This window comes from Cetorhinus maximus, chromosome 30 (genome assembly GCF_964194155.1).
Source record: "Cetorhinus maximus chromosome 30, sCetMax3.hap1.1, whole genome shotgun sequence".
Taxonomy (NCBI): domain Eukaryota; kingdom Metazoa; phylum Chordata; class Chondrichthyes; order Lamniformes; family Cetorhinidae; genus Cetorhinus; species Cetorhinus maximus.
The window spans coordinates 18,026,102-18,045,934 of NC_135908.1; the positions used below are offsets into that span (position 1 = coordinate 18,026,102).

General features: G+C 43.8%; 1 protein-coding gene across 2 annotated transcripts in view; it reads left to right on the plus strand.

Moving 5' to 3' along the window:
* LOC144670111 (fibrillin-1-like) overlaps positions 1-19,833 on the plus strand; it is a 580,847-nt gene that overhangs the window by 112,183 nt on the left and 448,831 nt on the right. For both annotated transcript variants that reach the window (XM_078532542.1, XM_078532544.1), the window contains exon 6: positions 7,623-7,820. In XM_078532542.1, the coding sequence (XP_078388668.1) occupies positions 7,623-7,820 (198 nt within the window). The remainder of the gene's footprint in view (positions 1-7,622; positions 7,821-19,833) is intronic.

Below are 19,833 nucleotides of genomic sequence, written 5' to 3' on the forward strand. Positions count from 1 at the left end.
TACCTTCATGGCTGTGGTGGTAGATATCTGTTTTTCCTACTGCCATTCCCAATGTTATTATGAGTGCCAGTTGCCATCACATTCCCTCCCACCAATCCTGATTTCACTGTCACTAATAATTCCATTGTTAAATCTGATTTTCCCATTAGAGCAATTTTAAGGTGTAAAAAATACAACTACTGTAATGTTTCACACCACAGTTCTTGTGTACATATAAAACTGATCTCTATGGGACACTGATCAAGTGTGAACTGCCTTCTCTGAGGTAAATAACATTTCAAAAAAGTAAAATTAAATTTGAAACTTGCCTTATTTCCTAGATAAAAACAAAATACTGCGGATGCTGGAAATCTAGAACAAAAACAAAAATACCTGGAAAAACTCAGCAGGTCTGACAGCATCTGTGGAGAGGGATACAGTTGACATTTCGAGTCTGTATGACCCTTCATCAGAACTAAGACATATAGAAATGAGATGAAATATAAGCTGGTAGAAGGGGGTGGGACAGGAGAGCTCGATAGGGGGCCAGTGATAGGTGGAGGCCAAGAAGAGACTGCCAAAGATGTCATAGACAAAAGGACAAAGGGGTGTTGACGGTGGTGATATTATCTAAAGATGTCAGCTTTAGCTCAGTGGTAGTACTCTAACACCTGAGGCAGCAGATCATGGGTTCAAGTCCTCAATTCAGAGACTTGAATACTTAATCTATCTAAGCCCATCACTTCAATGCAGTGCTCAGGGAGTGCATGGTCGGAGTGCTATCTCTTGGCTTCACAGCATGGCCTTGCTTTCCCTCTCAGATCGATGCAAAAAATCCAGCAAAACTACTTGATGAAGATCAGAGAGTGCTCCCAGTGTACTGGCCAACATTTACCCTTCAGCAAACACCTACAACAGATGATCTACTCATTTATTTCAATGCTATTTGCAGAATTTTATGTATTCAAATCGGCTGCTGCATTTCCTTCTTGTCCCTTTCTCCAATCCAATCCCCATCTTGTTCAAGCTGCACATCACCATTTTATTCCAGTTATCATCCCTAATAACGGTTTCCTGTGCCCAATATAGTGAACTTGTAGGAGCAAGCATTGAATGGTTGAGAGACTTTCCTTGTCAATAGGACTCAGTAGGACGCAATAAATCATCGAAGGAGCTTCTACTATTTAATGATCACATTTTACATTTAATACTACATGTTCTGTCAAAATATGTTTCAATAAACACTTTATCCTTCTAAGATTGCATCATCCATTCTTTTCTCCCCTCTGTTTTCTCTTTGGCCTAAATTTTAATCCTGATCAATTTGAAACATAACTTTTATATATTCTTCAACATGTTCAATTTGAGAACTGTCCTGCACTTTTGTAGTTTAGATATTAATTTTGCCCTTGTATTCTACACCTCTAATTCTTCAGACATTGTTTTTCATTTCCTGTTTGCTCATTTGCACATATGCATTTCTGGGACAGCTATGTACACAATTTCAGTGCATCAATAACTTATGCTTATAAAAGAAAGCAATGCATGTTCTTTGTGCCCTACTTACTTCATAGAAAAATAGATTTACGCTGTTATCTGTCCTTCTCATTACAATAAAGTTTTATTTCTCTTTTGTGGTTTTTAAACTGCCATCAAGCTCATGTGCAGATTTTCTGCTGTTTTAATTCTTTTGCTGCCTTGACTACTTCTGCTATCTGTGCTGACTCCTAATATGTACCGCTTTAGAAACTTCCAGAGCCTCTGCAAAAACATCCACAAAAATTCACTCCCTCCACCACCGACGCACAGTAGCAGCAATGAGTACCATCTACAAGATGCACTGCAGGAATTCACCAAGGCTCTTTACACAGCACTTTCCAGATCCATGACCAATACCATCTAAAAGGACAAGGGCAGCAGATAGATGGGAACACCACCACCTGGAAGTTCCCCTCCAAGTCACTCACCATCCTGATTTGGAAATATATCGCCGTTCCTTCACTGTCGCTGAGTCAAAATCCTGGAACTCCCTTCCTCACAGCACTGTGGGTGTACCTACACCACATGGACTGCAGCGGTTCAAGAAGGCAGCTCACCACCACCTTCTCAAGGGCAAATAAGGTTGGGCAATAAATGCTGGCCCAGCCAGTGAAGCCCACATCCCATGAATGAATAAAAAAAAGTTATCAACTCTGAGCTGCTAGATGTTGTCCTCAGTGATCAGTTATTGTAAATTGCTTGAGCAATGAACAAAAATCTATGCAAAACAACTGATCATCCTGCGTTTAAATCATTTCTGTGTCTGCCTATGAGTAGTTAACCCAATATGTAACTATCTGAGAAAATAACTGACTTGAAGTAAACCTCTATCCAGAGCACATATTAAAGTGGTTTGTGTGGGTTATTTTTGGTGGGACTGAAAATAGCCACAGAATTTTTATTCATTCATGTGATGTGGACATCACTGGCAAAGCCAGCATTTATTGCCCATCCCTAATTGCCCTTGAGAAGATGGTGGTTAGCAGCCTCCTTGAATTGCTGCAGTCCATCTGGTATAGGTATACCTGCAGTACTGTCAGGGAAGGATTTCCAGAATTTTGATCCAGTGACAATGAAGGAACAGTGATATAGGATGTGACTTGGAGGAAAACTTGAAGGTGGCTATTTTCACATGCATGTGTTGCTCCTGTTGTCCTGGATGGTATAGGTCCTGGGTTTAGAAGGTGCTGCCGAAGTAGCTTTGGTGAGTTGTTGCAGTGCAGCTTGCATATGGTACACACTGCTGCCACTGTGTGCTGGTGGTGGAGGGAGTGAATGTTTAAGCTGGTGGATGGGGTGCTGATCAAGTGAGCTGCTTTGTTCTGGATGGTGTCAAGCTTCCTGATTGTTTTGGGAGCTGCACTCATCCATACAAGTGAAGTGTATTCCACCACACTCCTGACTTGTGCCTTGAAGATGGTGGACTGGCTTTTAGCAATCAGGAGGTGTGTTACTTGTTGCAGAATCCCCAGCCTCTGACTGGTTCTTGTAATAAACAGTATTTATATGGCTGGTCCAATTAAATTCCTGGTCAATTGTAACCCCCCACGATGTTGATGGTGGGTATTCAGCAAAGGCGGTGCCATTGAATTCCTAGAGGAGGTGGTTAGATTCTCTCTTTTGGAGATGGTCATTGCCTAGCAGTTGTGAGGAGCAAATGTTACTTCTGCTTATCAGTCTAAGCCCAAATGTTGTCCAATTCGTGCTGCATGTGGGCACAGACTGCTCAGTAACTAAGGAGTTGCAAATGGTGCTGAACACAGTGCAATAATCAGCGAACATCCCCAATTCTGACCTTCTGTTGGGAGAGAATGTCATTGGTGAAGCAGCTGAAGATTGTGGGGCCCTGGAAACTACTCTGAGGAACTCCTGCAGCAATGTCCTAGGTCTGAGATAATTGGCTCCCAACAATCAGAACCATTTTCCCTTGTGCTGTGTATGACTCCAGCCAGAGGAGAATTTTCTCCTGATTCTCATTAACTTCAATTTTGCTAGGGGCCCTTGATGCCACACTCGGTCAAAGGCTACCTTGATGTCAAGGATAGTCGCTCTCACCTCTCCCCTGGAGTTTGGTTCTTTTATGCATAATTGGACCAATGCGGTCAGGAGCTGAGTGGAACTTGAGACTGAGCTGGGTCATTGACTCTTCACTTCTGGTTGAACATGGTTGCAAACACTTCAGCCTAGTTTCTTCCACTGATATGCTGGGCTGACCTATTTTTGAGGATGGGAATGTTTGTGGAGCTGCTCCTCGAGTTAGTTTTTTTTTTAATTGCACACCACCATTCATGACTTGATGTGGCAGAACTGCAGAGCATTGATCTGATGAATTGGTTGTGGGATCATTGATCTCTGTCTACAGCATGGTGGTTCCGCTAAATAGCATGCACGTGTTGTGGCTTCATCAGGTTGGCATCTCTTTTTAGGCATGTTGGTGCTGCTCCAACACTTCTCATTGAACCGAGGTTGGTCCCGTGACTTGATGGTAATGGTGTTGAACACAAAAACACAAGAAATAGGAGCAGGTGTGGACCATATTGCCTGTCGAGCCTGTTCTGCCATTTGATATGCTCATGGCTGATCTTGGGCTTCAACTCCGCTTCCAGGTCCGTTCCCCATATCCCTCAATTCCCTGAGAGACCAAAAATATGCCTATCCCAGCCTTATATGTATTTAAGGAGCACAACCCTCTGGGGCAGAGAATTCCAAAGATTCACAACCCTCTGAATGAAGTAACCTCATTCCTAAATGATCGACCCCTTATCCTGAGACTGTGCCTCCATGTTTCAGATTCCCCGACCAGCGGAAAAAATCTCTCAGTATCTACCCTAGCAAGTCCCTTCAGAATCTTGTACGTTTCAATGAGATTGCCTCTCATTCTTCTAAACTCCAGAGAAAATAGGCCCAATTTGCTCAGCTTCTGATAATAGGACAACCCCCTCATCCAATTTATTGGACCTTCACGGTATCACCTCCAATGCAAGTATATATTTTCTTAAAACTGCACACACTACTCCAGATGTGGTCTCACCAAAATCCTGTACAACTCTAGCAAGACTTCTTTATTCCTGTTCTCCAATCTCCTTGCAATAACAGCCAACATGCTCTTTGTCGTCTTAATTGTTTGTTGTATCTGTATGTTAACTTTGTGTTCCTTGTACGAGTGCACCCAAGCCTCTTTGAACATCAACATTTAAGTTTCTCACTTTTTAAACAATATTCATCTCTTCTGTTCTTTCGAGCCAAGTGAATAGCTTGAGTGAGAGAGATGTTGGGCTATGCAGTAACAGATTGGGGTTGAATACAAGTCTGTTGTTGATGGTGGCCTACTGCCTCACAGATATCCAGTTTTGAACTGCTAGACCTGTTCTGAATCCATCCATTTAGCACAGTGGTAATGCCACGTTGGAGGGTATCCTTGTTGTGAAGACAGGGCTTTGACCCCTCAAGGACTGTGGGGTGGTTATTCCTACCAATACTGTAATGGTCAGATGCATCATTAACAGGTAGATTGATGAGGATCAGTCAAGTAGGTTTTTCCCCCTTGTTGGCTCCCTCACCACCTGCTGTAGGCCAAGTTTGGTAGAGATATTCTTCAGGATTTGGCCAGCTCAGTCAGTTGTTGTGCTACCAAGCCACTCTTGGTGATGGGCATTCAAGCCCTCCACCCAGAATTTTTTTTTTTTTTTTTAATTATTTTACGGGATGTGGGTGCCCCTGACTGGGCCAGCATTTGCCCATCCCTTATTACCCTTGAGAAGATGATGATGAGCCACTTCTTGAACCACCGCAGTACATCTGGTGCAAGTGCTCCTGGGAAGGGAGTTCCAGGATTTTGATACCACAACAATGAATTCCAAGGCAGAATGATACGCCGCTTGGAGGGGAACTTGCAGGCTATGGTGCTCCTAAGTATCCGCTGCCCTTTTCCTTATAGGTGGTAGAGGTCACGGGTTTGGGAGTTGCTGGTGAAGGAGCCTTGGTGAATTGTTGCAATGCATCTTGTATATGGTACTCACTGCTGTCACTGTACATCAGTGGTGGAGGGAGTGAATGTTTAAGGTGATGGACGGTGTACCAATCCAGTGGGCTGCTTTGTCCTGGATGATGAAGAGGTTCTTGAGTGTTGTTCGAGCCACACTCATACAGGCATCACAATCCTGACTTGTGCCCTGTAGATGGTGGGCAGGCTTTGGGGAGTCAGGAGTTGAGTTATTTACCTCAAAATTCCCAGCCCCTGACCTGTAGCCACAGTGGCTATAATGGCTGGTCCAGTTCAGTTTCTGGTCAATGGTAACCACCAGGATGTTGACAGTGGGGAATTCAGTGATGGTAATGCCACTGAATGTCAAAGGGAGATGGTTAGATTCTCTCTTGTTGGAGATGTCATTGCCTGACACTTGTGTGATGTAAATGTTACTTGCCACTTATCAATCCAAGCCTGAATGTTGCCCAGGTCTTGCTGCATATTGGCATAGATTATTTCAGTATTTGAGGAGTTGTGAATGGTGCTGAATATTGTGAAATCATTAGTGAACATTCCCACTTCTGACCTTATGATGGAAGGAAGGTCATTGATGAAGCAACTGAAAATGGCTGGGCCTAGGGCACTACCTTGAGGAATTCTTGCAGCGATGTCCTAGGTCTGAGATGATTGGCTTCCAACAACTAGCCTTCCTTTGTGCTACGTATGACTCCAACCAGTAGAGAGTTTTCCCCTGATTCTTATTGACTTCAATTTTGCTAGACTCCTTAATACCACACTCAGCCATATGCTGGCTTGATGTCAAAGGAAGCCACTCTCACCTCACCTCTTGGAGGAGAAAACTTAGCATCAGTAAATGCCACTTGATAACACTGTCAACAATACCTTCCATCACTTTGCTGATGATTGAGGGGGTGGTAAATGGCTGAATTAAATTCGCCCTGCATTTTGTGGACAGGACGTACTTGGGTAATTTTCCACATTGTCGGATAGATGCCAGTGTTGTAGCTGTATGAGAACAGCTTGGCTAGGGAACACGACTGGTACTGGAGCAAAAGTCCTCAGTACTGCAACCAGGATGTTGTCAGGACCTATAGCCTTTGCAGTATTCAGCCATTTCTTGATATCACGTGGAGTGAATTGAACTGGCTGTTGATTGGCATCTGTGATACTGGGGAAAGTCGGGAGAAGGCCGAGATGGGTCACCCACTTGGCACTTTCACTGAAGATGGTTACAAATGCTTTAGTCTTGTCTTTTGTTGATGTGCTGGGCTCCCTCATCATTGAGAGTGGGGATATTTGTGGAGCCTACTCCTCTTGTTAGTTGTTTCACTGTCCACCGCCATTCACAACTGGATGTGGCAGGACTGCAGCTTTGATCAGATCCCTTGGTTGTGGGATTGCTTAGATCTGTCTATCACATTCTGCTTCTGCTGTTTGCATGCAAGTAGTGTTGTAGCTTCACCAGGTTGACCCCAGAGTACATTCTGTGCCCTTGCTACCCTCAGTGCTTCATCCAAGTTGTGTTCAACAAGGAAGAGCACTGATTTGTTGAAGTAAATGTAGGACCGTAGGTGGTGATCAGCGGGAGGTTTCCTTTCCTGCGTTTGACCTGATGCTATGAGACTTAATGCGGTCCAGATCAAATGTTGGGGTCTCCCAGGGCCACTTCCTCCTGACTACATACCACTATTCCCCCACTTCTGATCAGTCTGTGCAATAGATGGGGCAGGAACTAGCCTGGGGTGGTGATGAAGAAAACCGGGACAATAACTGTAAAGTATGCTTCAGTGAGTATTATTAGTCTATGCGACACGTCACTGAGGTTACTTGATTTATTTTTGGCTAGGTCCACAAGTGGCCAAGTGTATCAGCAGCATAATCTATTGCTACATTGATGTTATCGTAAGTATTATATAGCCAGGTGGACATTATTTTAATGGTTCCTTGTTGATGGCTGTTTGTGTTTATGTTAAATTAAACAAGCGCTTACCAAAAAAAAGAATTGAACTTGCGTGTAAATACTGCAGCTATTAAGCAATAAATTTTTGGGAACTTGTTTCTTAAAATTGCCTTTTTACCATGGTGGTATATTCTAATGTTATATTTTTTATTTTAGATTACAGAACTGGACCATGTTTCACATCAGTAGAGAACCAGATGTGCCAAGGGCAACTGACCGGCATTGTCTGCACCAAAATCCTTTGCTGTGCAACAGTTGGGCGAGCCTGGGGGCATCCCTGTGAAATGTGTCCTGCCCAGCCACAACCATGTCGTCGTGGCTTTATTCCCAATATCCGAACGGGAGCTTGTCAAGGTAGGAGATGCATTAATTATGTGCAGAAATTTTTGAACTGTAACCAAGCATTAAGTTTAAATGAATTACATTGCTTTGGGAACACTAACTGAAAACAATCTTCGGGAGGTCATTATCCTTACTGCATGGTTCACTAAACTTGCAAAGGAGTCACAGTTTTGAGCTGGAGTAATGAGCAATGACTGCTTAATTGTAATGCCTGACTGTAGCTAATATCTTAATAATCAACTTTTGCCAATACTTATTTTATGATCATTTTAGTGCTCATTCATTAACAACAAGCTGAAAGAGACCTCTTTTGATTGGACTGATTTTATTTTATTTGCAGACACTTGGCCAAAAGAAATACAGTTTTAAATTGTAATTTATGTAAAATATCAAATAAGTACTTTAAATATAACATCTTTTGCATTTTGAGAACAGAAAATCATGAAATTAGAAATAATATAAACAGAACTAACAGTATTAACTGATTAACCATAATAACAAGTTGAAGGTCAAAAATGAAATTCCCCCAGAGGAGCTAAGTATGGAATAGCCATCTCTTGGAGAATAATTCTTTGAAGCGGTTCTAGTGACAGCACATTTTGCACATCTTGGTCAGGAAAACTAGCAAGTTTGTATATGTATAGGAAGGGATTGCGCTAATGTATAGAAAAAAGAGGACAAAGCAGGTGAATGCATGGCTGGAGAGATGGTGCAGACGGGAAGGCTTTCAATTCCTGAGCCTCTGGGACTGGTTCTGGGGGAAGTGGGACCTGTAGAGATCGGATTACCTTCTGTGGCTGTTTGTTGGTGTTGATGGAGAGGGTTTAAACTAAATTGGCAGGGAGATGGGAAGCAGGGTGTAGCATTAGAAAGGATGAACAAGGTGAGCAAAGGATTAGGAGAGACCAATAGTACTAGACAAAGTAATAGTAAGGTATTAGGTGGACTCAAGCCAGTGAAGTCTAAACTTGATTTACAATGCATGTGTGTAAAAGCACAAAACAATGGTAAATAAGATTAATGAGCTGCAGGTGTTATGGTGATACTGGAGACCTGGCTCAAAATGGGCAAGACTGGACACGAAATACTTGTTTGCACAAGGTGTTCATGGAAGATAAAGAAGGGAAGAAAGGAGGAGGGGTAACATTATTGATCAAGGAGAATATTATACTGCTGGAGAGAGAGGATGTCCTAGAGGAGTCAAGGACAGAATCTATTTTGTTAGCATCAAGAAACAATAGAGGTACCATTACACTACAGGGGCATTCTATAAGCCACCAATAGGTGTGAAAGATATAGAGGAGCAAATTTTCAGGGAAATTACTGTCAGGTGTAAAAGTTATAGAGTAGTGATAATGAAAGACTTCAATTTTTTTGAGAATATATTTGGATACTAATAGTCTAAAGGGCAGAGAGGGAAAAGAATTTCTAAGGTGTGTTCAGGGAAATTTTCTTGATCAGCTCTTTACGGGCCCAACAAGTTTGGTGGCAATTCTGCAACTGGTTTGGGGGAATGAGGTGGGTCAAGTAAGTTAAGTGTCAACAGGAGAATACAGTATTTAGCAAACAGTGATTATAGTATTAGCCATGGAAAGAGGAAAGAAACAATCTAGAGTGAAAATACTTAATTGGAAGAGGGAAATTTCAGTGGATCAAGAAAAGAATTATTACAAGTAAGCTGGAATCAGACTGATAGGAAAAACTGTAATGGAACAATGAGCTGTCTTTCAAGAGCAGATTGTTCGGATAGAGTCAAGGTACAATCCCATGGGGGTGAACGTTAGAGCAACCAAAGCCAGGGCTCCCTGGATGAGATGAATCGGAAAAAGGAAGTGCATGACAGATATCAGGTTGATAATACAAGTGAGAACCTTGCTGAAAATAGAAAATTCAAAGAGGAGATGGAAAAGGCAATAAGAGGGGCAAAGAGAAATTATGAGAAGAGACTGGCAGCTAACTTTAAGGGAATTCGAAAGTCGTCTCTCGGCATGTACATTTTTTTTTATTCATTCATAGGATGTAGGCTTCGCTGACTGGGCCAGCATTTATTGCTTATCCCTCTTGAACTGCTGCAATCCATGTGGTGTAGGTACACGCACAGTGCTGTGAGGAAGGGAGTTCCAGGATTTTGACCCAGCGACAGTGAAGGAACAGCGATATTTTTCCAAGTCAGGTAGTGAGAGGAAGGGTGCAGTTGATTAGGGACCTAAAAAAAGGACACGTTTGCATAGAGGCAGAAGACTTGACTAAGATACTAAATGATTGCTTTGCATCTGTCTTTACCAAGGAAAAAGATGCTGCTACAGTCAATATGAAAGAGGAGGTCGCTAAAATATTGGATAGGCTAAAAACTGCTAAAGAGGAGGTACTACAAAAACCGATTGCCAGGACTAGATAGGATGCATCCGAGAATGCTGAGGGAAGTAAGAGAGAAAATTGCATGTTGTCCATAATCTCCCAATCCTTAGATAGGCAGCTGGTGCCAGAAGATGGGAGAATTGCAAATATTACAGCCTTGTTCAAAAAGCAGTGTAAGGATAAGCTCAGAAACTACAGGCAGGTCAGTTTAACCTTGGTGGTGGGAAAGCTTTTAGAAACAGTAATCTGGGACAAAACTAGCAGTCACTCGGACAAGTGTAGATTTGTTAAAAGAAAATCATGTTTAACTAACTTGATTGAGATTTTGGATAAGATAACAGAAGGTTGATGAGGATAATGCAATTCATGTGGTATATATAAACTTCCAAAAAGTGTTGGTAAAGTGTTTTATAATTGGCTTGCCAGCAAAGTTGAAGCCCATGGAATAAAAGGGACAGTGGCAAAATTGGTACAAAATTCACTAAGTGTCAGCAAACAGAGAGTTGTGGCTGAACTGTTGTTTTTGCAGACTGGAGGAAGGTATGCAGTGGGGATCCCCAGCAATCAATATGAAGACCACTGCTTTTTTTGAACTTAGGCATACAGGGCACAATTTAAAAATTTCTTTTTATTTGTTCATGGAATGTGAGCGTCACAGGCTAGGCCAGCATTTATTGCCCATCCCTTGAGAAGGTGGTGGTGAGCTACTTTCTTGAACCGCTGCAGTCCATGTGGTGTAGGTACACCCATATGTTAGGGAGGCAGTTCCAGGATTTTGACCCAGCGACCGTGAAGGAATGGTGATATATTTCCAAGTCAGGATGGTGAGTGGTTTGGAGGGGAATTTCCAGGTGGTGATGATCCCATCTGTCTACTGTCCTTGTCCTTCTAGATGGTAAAGATCGTGGGTTTAGAAGGTGCTGTCTAAGGAGGCTTGGTGAGTTCTCGCAGTGCATCTTGTAGATGGTACACACACTGCTGCCACTCTGTGTTGGTGGTGGAGGGAGTGAGTATTTGTGGATGGGGTGTCAGTCAAGCGGGTTGATTTATCCTAGATGATGTTGAGCTTCTTGAGTGTTGTTGGAGCTGCATTCATCCAGGCAAGTAGAGAGCATTCCATCTTGCTTCTGACTTATGCCTCGTGGGTGGTGGACAGGCTTTGGGGACTCCAGGAGGTGAGTTACTCGCCACAGGATTCCTAGCCTCTGACCTGCTCTTGTGGCCACAGTATTTATATGGCTAGTCTAGTTCAATTTCCGGTCAATGCTAACCCCCATGGTGTTGATAGTGAGGGATTCATTGATGGCCATTGAATGTCAAGGGGTGATAGTTAGATTCTCTCTTGTTGTAAATGGTCATTGCCTGGCACTTGTGTGGCATGAATGTTACTTGCCACTTGTCAGTCCAAGCCTGAATATTTCCCAGGTCTTGCTGCATTTGACATGGACTGCTTCAGTATCTAAGGTGTCGTGAATGGTGCTGAACATTGTGCAATGATCAAAATCAACTTGTAAACAATTTTTAAATTTGCAGATGCCACAAGACTTGAAGGTATAGTGAACTGTGTGGAGGATAGTGATAAACATCAAGAGGACATAGGGCTTCCCAGATTTGCAGTAAGTGCGGTAGCACCCTACTATCTCACTCTGCCCTAGGTCATTTTCACCATTCCCTCATACCACTCCCATCCTCAGTTTTCTCCCCAGGAGGCAGTCATGGACCCATCAGATACCTCCCTTGCACATTCACCTGGACATCTGCCCCTGGAACCCTTCCACCCCAGAACACCTTCTACCCCAGAAACCCTTCCATTGCACCCCCCCCACCCCCTGAACCACTTCCGACGCCCTCCACTCCCGAACCCCTTCTACCCCCCAAACCTCTTTTCCCCCCAGAACCTTCCCCCCATCCCCTCCAAGACCCCTTCCCCTCAGTCCTTCACCCCCCCCCAGGACTCCACCCCCTGTTTAGTCCCTCCTGACTCCCTTAGACACCCTTACTGCCTCTGCCACCCTTAGTCCTTCTCACCCTCCCAACTCCTTCTCCCTTCCTGACTCCCTCAGACACACTTGCTTCTTCCTCCAGTTTTACACCTTCCCCATCCCTGACTCCTTCCCCTACCCTAACTTCTTCCCCCACCCTTACTCCCTCCACCCTTACACCCTTCCCTCTTTGCACTCCTTCCTCCCTGGACTCCTTCCCCACTCAGCACTCTTTCCCCTTTCTGAGCTGCTTCCCTTACACCTTCCACCCCTGCCTTATACCTTCCACCCCCCACCCCCCCCTTACACCTCCCTCCCCAGTTGCCATCTTCTTCCCCGTTACCCATCCCGCTGTACTCCCTCCTCCTGACACCTTCATTCCCCGCGACACCTTTATTCCCCCCCCGACACCTTTATTCCCCTCTCCCAACATCACCCATTCCCTGCCCCCCCCCACCGATACGTCTTCCTCTTCCATTCAATCCTAGACCTTCCTCTCCCAGCCCCTTGACCATCATGCATTGTGAGCATCAGCAGTGACTTTCCAACTTCCCATGAGCTGCTTTGCAGCAGAGCCATGTCCATGAGAATCCACCCAGCATATTATGGATGTCCCTCCAGTGTGCCGTTGCTGTGGGGCTCCAGGGTCTTCTGCTCCTCGGATGTCCGCAATGTGAGCATGGCCCTAGCGGCAAGTCCCGACTTCTGCACGTCACAGTTGTCAAGACATGTTCTGCACTGACGTGGGTGGCGATCCAGTGGGGGCAAAGGGGAATGAGCCCAGCGGGCTGGCCTTAATGATATGCTGATGTATTACCATGAAGTTCCCGGTGTACGATGACACCACACATTAGGAAGGATCTGAAGGCTTTAGAGAGGGTGCCAAAAAGATGTCTGAGCATGTTTTCAGGGATGAGGGACTTCAGGTAAATGGATAGATTGGAGAGGCAGGGGTTCTCAAAGAAGACAAGGTTGAGAGGACATGTGACATGGGTGTTCAAAATCGTGAGTCTGGACAGAGTAAATAGAGAGAAACTGTCCCTATTGGCAGAAGGGTTGAGAACCAGAGGACGCCAATTTAAAGTGACTGGCAGCAGAAGCAACAACAATATAAGGAGAACCTTTTTTACGCAACAAGTGGTTAGAATTTGGAATGCAATGTCTGACTCAATCATGGTTTTCAAAAGGAAATTGGATATGCATTTGAAAGGGAAAGATTTGCAGGACAATGGGGAAAGGATAGGGGAGTGGGACTAGCTAAATTGTTCTTGCAGAGTGCCGGCATGGGCTTGACAGGTTGAATGGCCTCCAACTGTGCTGTAACCATTCTATGGTAAGCACCCATTGGAAGCAATCAAGCTAATTTAGGGAACTGAGAATCCATCTACTGCAGCAGGCAGGAAACCACCTGGCTATGTACGTAGCAAAACATTTCCTTCATCCACATAATATGAAAAGATTTTTTTTCTGTTTTTGTCACATTCTGCACCATTTAAATTCTGATAATAGACATTAATAGGGAAATAGGCAAAACTCAATGTGCTAAGCTGCAGTTAATACTTCGGTGAGGTAAGCCAGTCCATGATCCATGAAACCTTTTCGGATTACCTGACTAGTGATGCCATGCGTCCTTATCAGCTGGGGTTTTGGCAATCATCTTAACCTAGTAAGAAAAGTTCTAGAAAATGTTGCGGCTGTTGATTATTTAGTTTAAATTATAATCCTTTGAAATTTTCATCTGTAGAATCCATCAGACAATGTCAAGAGAGCAGATATCTTTGGTTGCTGCTGAATTCAGGATTTCACAGTCAGCCTTGTAAAGTATGGAACCTCCACCCACTCCCCTTAAGCCCAAAGATGTAAGAATGCAGCCCAGGAGCAGGTATTTCCATTGAAGTGAGCGCTTGTTTCTCTGGCTCAGTTGGGACCAAGATTGAGGGAAGCTGGTATGCTAAGGTGAGGCTTACTGGCCTCCAGATGGGCATAAGTGGGTCTCACTAAAGAATGTTGGGGCAAGTGGCTTGAGCGATAAAGAAATGGTAAGTTTTTTTTTTAAATTGAATTTTCCATTTCCACAGGGCTCAAATTCCCTGCTGTATAGGCAACCCAAGACACACAAAAGTGTCCCTTTATACCCTATCTTACCTATGACCGGTTCTGCACAGCATGAATTGGCCGAGTGGTCGGATGAATTGCTATAACCAATTTTGAGCAAGTTTTCCACATACATGGTGAAGGATTCCTTCATATTTGTGAAGACCATACAGGACTTGCATACCAATAGCAAAGCTGTGTCCGTGTGCTCATTTGACATTCCTAGCTTATTCACCAGTGTACCATTCAGGGAAGCCATAGACATTTGCACTGCAGCACTATATCACGGCAATCTAGATCCACTACCGTTGTGTGAATCAATGTTAATTGAACTTATGAACTGAGCAACTCGCGTGGTTGAGCTCAGTTTTAACAATACCATGTATACCCAAATAGATGGTGTTGCCATGAGATCCCGTCTAGCCCAGCTCTTGCAAACATCTTTGTTGGGCTCCATGAGAAACATGTCTTCGATGGAATGACACCCATCCACCTACCCCTTATGTATGTCCAGTATGTAGATGATGCGTTTGCTATATTTGAATCCGCAGCTGCATGTAAAAATTTCCTTGCACACCTTAATGGGCTCCATCTGCACTAAAATTCACCTTAGAAATGGGCAGTTAGATCCCTTTTCTTGATGTGCTAGTTGAGAAATCTGCCAGGGGGTTCTCTACATGTGCTTACCACAAGCCTACCTTCATGGGTCAATATATGCATTGGGATTCCTACAGTTCTTATAAGATTGGCCTTAGCAGCAACCTTGTAAATGGGGCCTGAACCATTTGCTCACCATGCAAGCTTGATGCTGAAATAGGGCACTTCAAAGCCATCCTGCGAGATAATGGCTACCCTGATCAGTTCATTGCCTGCTGTATTCCTTTGAGAGCATCTTCCAAACCCAGATAGGCACTATAGGGTGGATGAACGAACTGACCATGGCATCGTGGTACAGTAAGCCATTCAAATGGGTGAATAAAAACTGGTAAAACTCAGCAGGTCTGTTAGTATTTGTGGAGAGAGAAATAGAGTTAACATTTTGAGTCCATATGACTTCCTTAGAGCTAAAGAGCTTCTTCAGAGCAAAAAGGAAGACAGTGTTCTCTGTAGCAAAGAGCGAAAATCCAGAAGGCTGTGTTGCCTGCCCAGTGTTAGGGTTTAGGATATCTGCTCAGCGATGGAGATGAACTTGCAATGGGAGGGGGAGGATCCAGTTGTTGTGGCCCATAAAGATACCAATGACCTAGGTAGGACTAGGAAAGAGGTTCTGCGTAGAGTATGAGGTGCTAGGCACTAAATTGAAAAGCAGAACCTCAAAGGTTATAATCTCTGGATTACTACCTGAGCCTTTGTAAATTAGAGAGATGAATACATGACTCAAAGACTGGTATGGGAGAAGTGGGTCCTGGCTTGTGGGACGCTGGCACCAGTTAAGGGAAAGTGGGGGCTGTACCATTGGGACCGTCTATGCCTGAACCTGGCTGGGACCAGAGTTCTAGGGAATTGTATAACAGGGAAGTGGAGAGATGTGATTTATCAAAGAGTAGACACAAGGTAAGAGAGGAAAACAGCAATATGGGAAATGAGGGTCGGAGAATGGCAGGAAGTGACAGACAGAAAAAAACCTCAGAATACACGAAGAATCAAGACTAGATGTCACAAAAATAACAAAGACTAAACTAAAGGCTCTATCTGAATGCTAAACTAAAGGCTCTATCTGAATTCACATAGCATTCATAATAAAGTAAATGATTTGACAGCGCACATTGAAGTAAATAAATATGATCTGATAGCCATTACAGAGATCTGGCTGGAAGATATCAGGGATTGGGTTCTGAATATTATGGGGTATATGACCTTCAAGAAGGATAGGAAGCTAGGTAAAGGTGGAAGGGTAGCACTGTTAACCCAAGGATGGCATTTGTGCAATAGTTAGAGATGACCTTGGTTCAGGAGATCAGGATGTAGAATCAGTTCGGGTGGAGATGAGGAATAGTAGGGGAAAGAAGTCACTAGTGGGAGTGGTCTACAGCCCCCCTAACAGTAACCACAATGTAGGACAAAGTATACAAGAATAAATATTGCGTGCTTGTGATAAAGGAATGGCAATAATCATGGGTGACTTTAATCTCCATATAAACTGGGAAGATCAGATTGGCAGTAGTAGCCTGGATGAGGAGTTCATAGAATGCTTTTGAGAGAAGTTCTTAGAGCAGCACATTCTGGAACCAACCAGAGAGCAGGTTATATTAGACTTGGTATTGTGTAATATGGCAAGATTAATTAATGACCTCAGAGTGAAGGCACCCCTAGCTAGCAGAGAATGCAATATGGTTGAATTTTACATCCAGTTTGAAGGGGAAGAGAGTGGGTCTAAGACTAGTACTTTAAACTTAAATAATGGCAACTATGTGGGCATGAAAGCTGAACTAGCTGAAGTGAACTGGGATACTAGGCTAGGGGATAGATCAATAGAGAAGCAGTGGCAGACATTTCAGGAGATATTTCAGAATATTCAGAATAAGTATATTCCTACTATAAAGGAAAATTCTAAAGGGACGACCCACCATCCATGGTTAGCTAAAGAAGTTAGGGAAAGCATCAAACGTAAGGAAAAAGCATATAACTGCACAGGTTGGATGATTGGTCAGAATATAAAGAACAGCAGAGAATGACTGAAAGGTTAATCAGGAGAAAGAAACTGGAGTATGAGAGGAAGCTAGTTAGAAATGTAAAAACAGGCAGCAAGAGTTTGTACAGGTATTTGAGCAGGAAAAGAGTAGGTAAAGTGAGTGTTGGTCCTCTAGCGAGTGAGAATGGGGAGTTAATACTAGATAATAAGGAAATGGTGGATGAAATGAACAAATATTTTGCTTCTGCCTTCACTATAGGGGATGCAAAAAACATTCCAGTGTTAGCTGTAAATCAGGAGGTGGAGGGGAGGGAGGAACTTGGTGAAATTGCAATCACTAGGGAAGCAGTACTGAGAAAACTGATTGGGTTGTGGGCTGACAAGTCTCGGGTCCAGATGGACGCTTCACCCTAGGGTCTTAAAAGAGGTGGCAGATGTATTGGTGTTAATTTTCCAAAATTGGCTAGATTCTGGAAAGATTCCATCAGGCTAGAAAATAGCAAATATAACCCCTCTATTCAACAAGGGAGGGAGGCAGTAAACAGGAAACTGTAGGCCAGTTATCTTGATGTCTGTCATGGGGAAGGTGTTAGGGGCAATCATTAAAGAGGTTATAGCTGGGCACTTAGAAAAACACAAGGTAATTGGGCAGAGTCGGTATGTTTTTATGAAAGGGCAATCATGTTTAACCAGTTTATTAGAGTTCTTTGAAGGAGTAGCATGTGCAGTGGATGGAAGGGAGCATGTAGAAGTACTGTACTTGGATTTCCAGAAAAACATTTGATAAGGTGCCACATCAAAGGTTATTGCAGAAAATAAAAACTCATGGTGTAGGGCATAACATATTAGCCTGGATAGAAGATTGGCTGGCTGGCAAAAAACAGAGAGTATGCATAAATGGCTCTTTTTCAGATTAGCAGGATATGATGAGAGGGGTCTGTGCAGGGGCCTCAAATTTTTACAATTTACATCAATGACTTAGGTGAGGGGAGTGAAGGCATAGTAGCTAAATTTGCAGATGAGACGAAGATAGGTAGGAAAGTATGTTGTGAAATAAACATGAGTTTGCAGACTGATAAAGGTAAGTTGAGTGAGCAGGCAAAAATCTGGCAGATGGAGTATAATGTGGGAAAATGTGAAGATATTCACTTTGGCTGGAAGAATCACAGAATCTCACAGTGCAGGAGAGGCCCTTCAGCCCATCAAGTCCGCACCGACACGTGAAAAACACCTGCCCTACCTACCTAATCCCATTTACCAGCACTTGGCCCATAGCCTTGAATATTATCACATGCCAAGTGCTCACCCAGGTACTGTTTAAAGGATGTGAAGCAACCCGCCTCCACCACCCTCCCAGGCAGCACATTGCAGACTGTCACCACCCTCTGGGTAAAAAAGTTTTTCCTCACATCCCCTCTAAACCTCCTGCCCCTCACCTTGAACTTGTGTCCCCTTGTGACTGACCCTTCTACTAAGGGGAACAGCTGCTCCCTATCCACCCTGTCCATGCCCCTCATAATCTTGTACACCTCGATCAGGTCGCCCCTCAGTCTTCTCTGCTCCAATGAAAACAACCCAAGTCTATCCAAAGATAAAAGCAAAATACTACAGATGCTGGAAACCTGAAACAAAAACAAAAATAGCTGGAAAAACTCAGCAGGTCTGACAGCATCTGTGGAGAGGAATACAGTTAATGTTTAACGTTTAACGGACTCAAAACGTTAACTGTATTCCTCTCTGCAGATCCTGTCAGACCTACTGAGTTTTTCCAGCTATTTTTGTTTTTGTTCCGAGTCTATCCAACCTCTCTTCATAACTTAAATGTTTCATCCCAGGCAACATCCTGGTCAATCTCCCCTGCACCCTCTCCAGTGCAATCGCATCCTACCTATAATGCGGCGACCAGAACGGCACACAGTACTTCAGCTGTGGCCTCACCAAGGTTCTATACAACTCCAACATGACCTCCCTACTTTTGTAATCTATGCCTCCATTGATAAAGGCAAATGTCCCATATGCCATTTTCACCGCCCCCACTAACATGCCCCTCCGCCTTCAGAGATCTATGGACACATGGCAAGGTCCCTTTGTTCCTCAGAACTTCCTAGTGTCATGCCGTTCATTGAATACTTCCTTGTCAAATTACTCCTTCCAAAGTGTATCACCTCTTACTTTTCAGGGTTCAACCCCATCTGCCACTTATCTGCCCATTTGACCATCCCGTCTATATCTTCCTGTAGCCCAAGCCACTCAACCTCACTGTTAACCACCCGGCCAATCTTTGTCATCTGCAAACTTACTAATCCTACCCCCCATATAGTCATCTATGTCGTTTATATAAATGACAAATATTAGGGGACCCAGCATAGACCCCTGTGATACGCCACTGGACACTGGCTTCCAGTCACTAAAACATCCTTCTGTCATCACCCTCTGTCTCCTACAACTAAGCCAATTTTGAATCCACATTATCAAATTACCCTGTATTCCATGCGCATTTGCCTTCTTTATAAGCCTCCCATGTGGGACCTTGTCAAAGGCTTTGCTGAAATCTATATAAACTACATTAACTGCACTACCCTCATCTACCCACCTGGTCACCTCAAAAAATTCAAATTTGTTCAGCATGACCTCCCTCTGTCAAAGCCATGCTGACTATCCCTGATCAAACCTTGCCTCTCCTTCAGAATTTTCTCCAATAGTTTCCCTACCACTGATGTGAGACTCATCATGTGGTTCCCTGGCTTATGTCTACAACCCTTCTTAAATAGCGGAACCACATTAGCTGTTCTCCAGTCCTCTGGCATCTCCCCTGTGGCCAGAGAGGAATTAAAAATTTGGGTCAGAGCCCCTGCGATCTCCTCCCTTGCCTCCCTCAGCAGCCTGGGACACAAATCTCCGGACCTGGAGATTTTTCCACTTTTAAGCCTGCCGCCACCTCCAATACCTTGTCACTCCC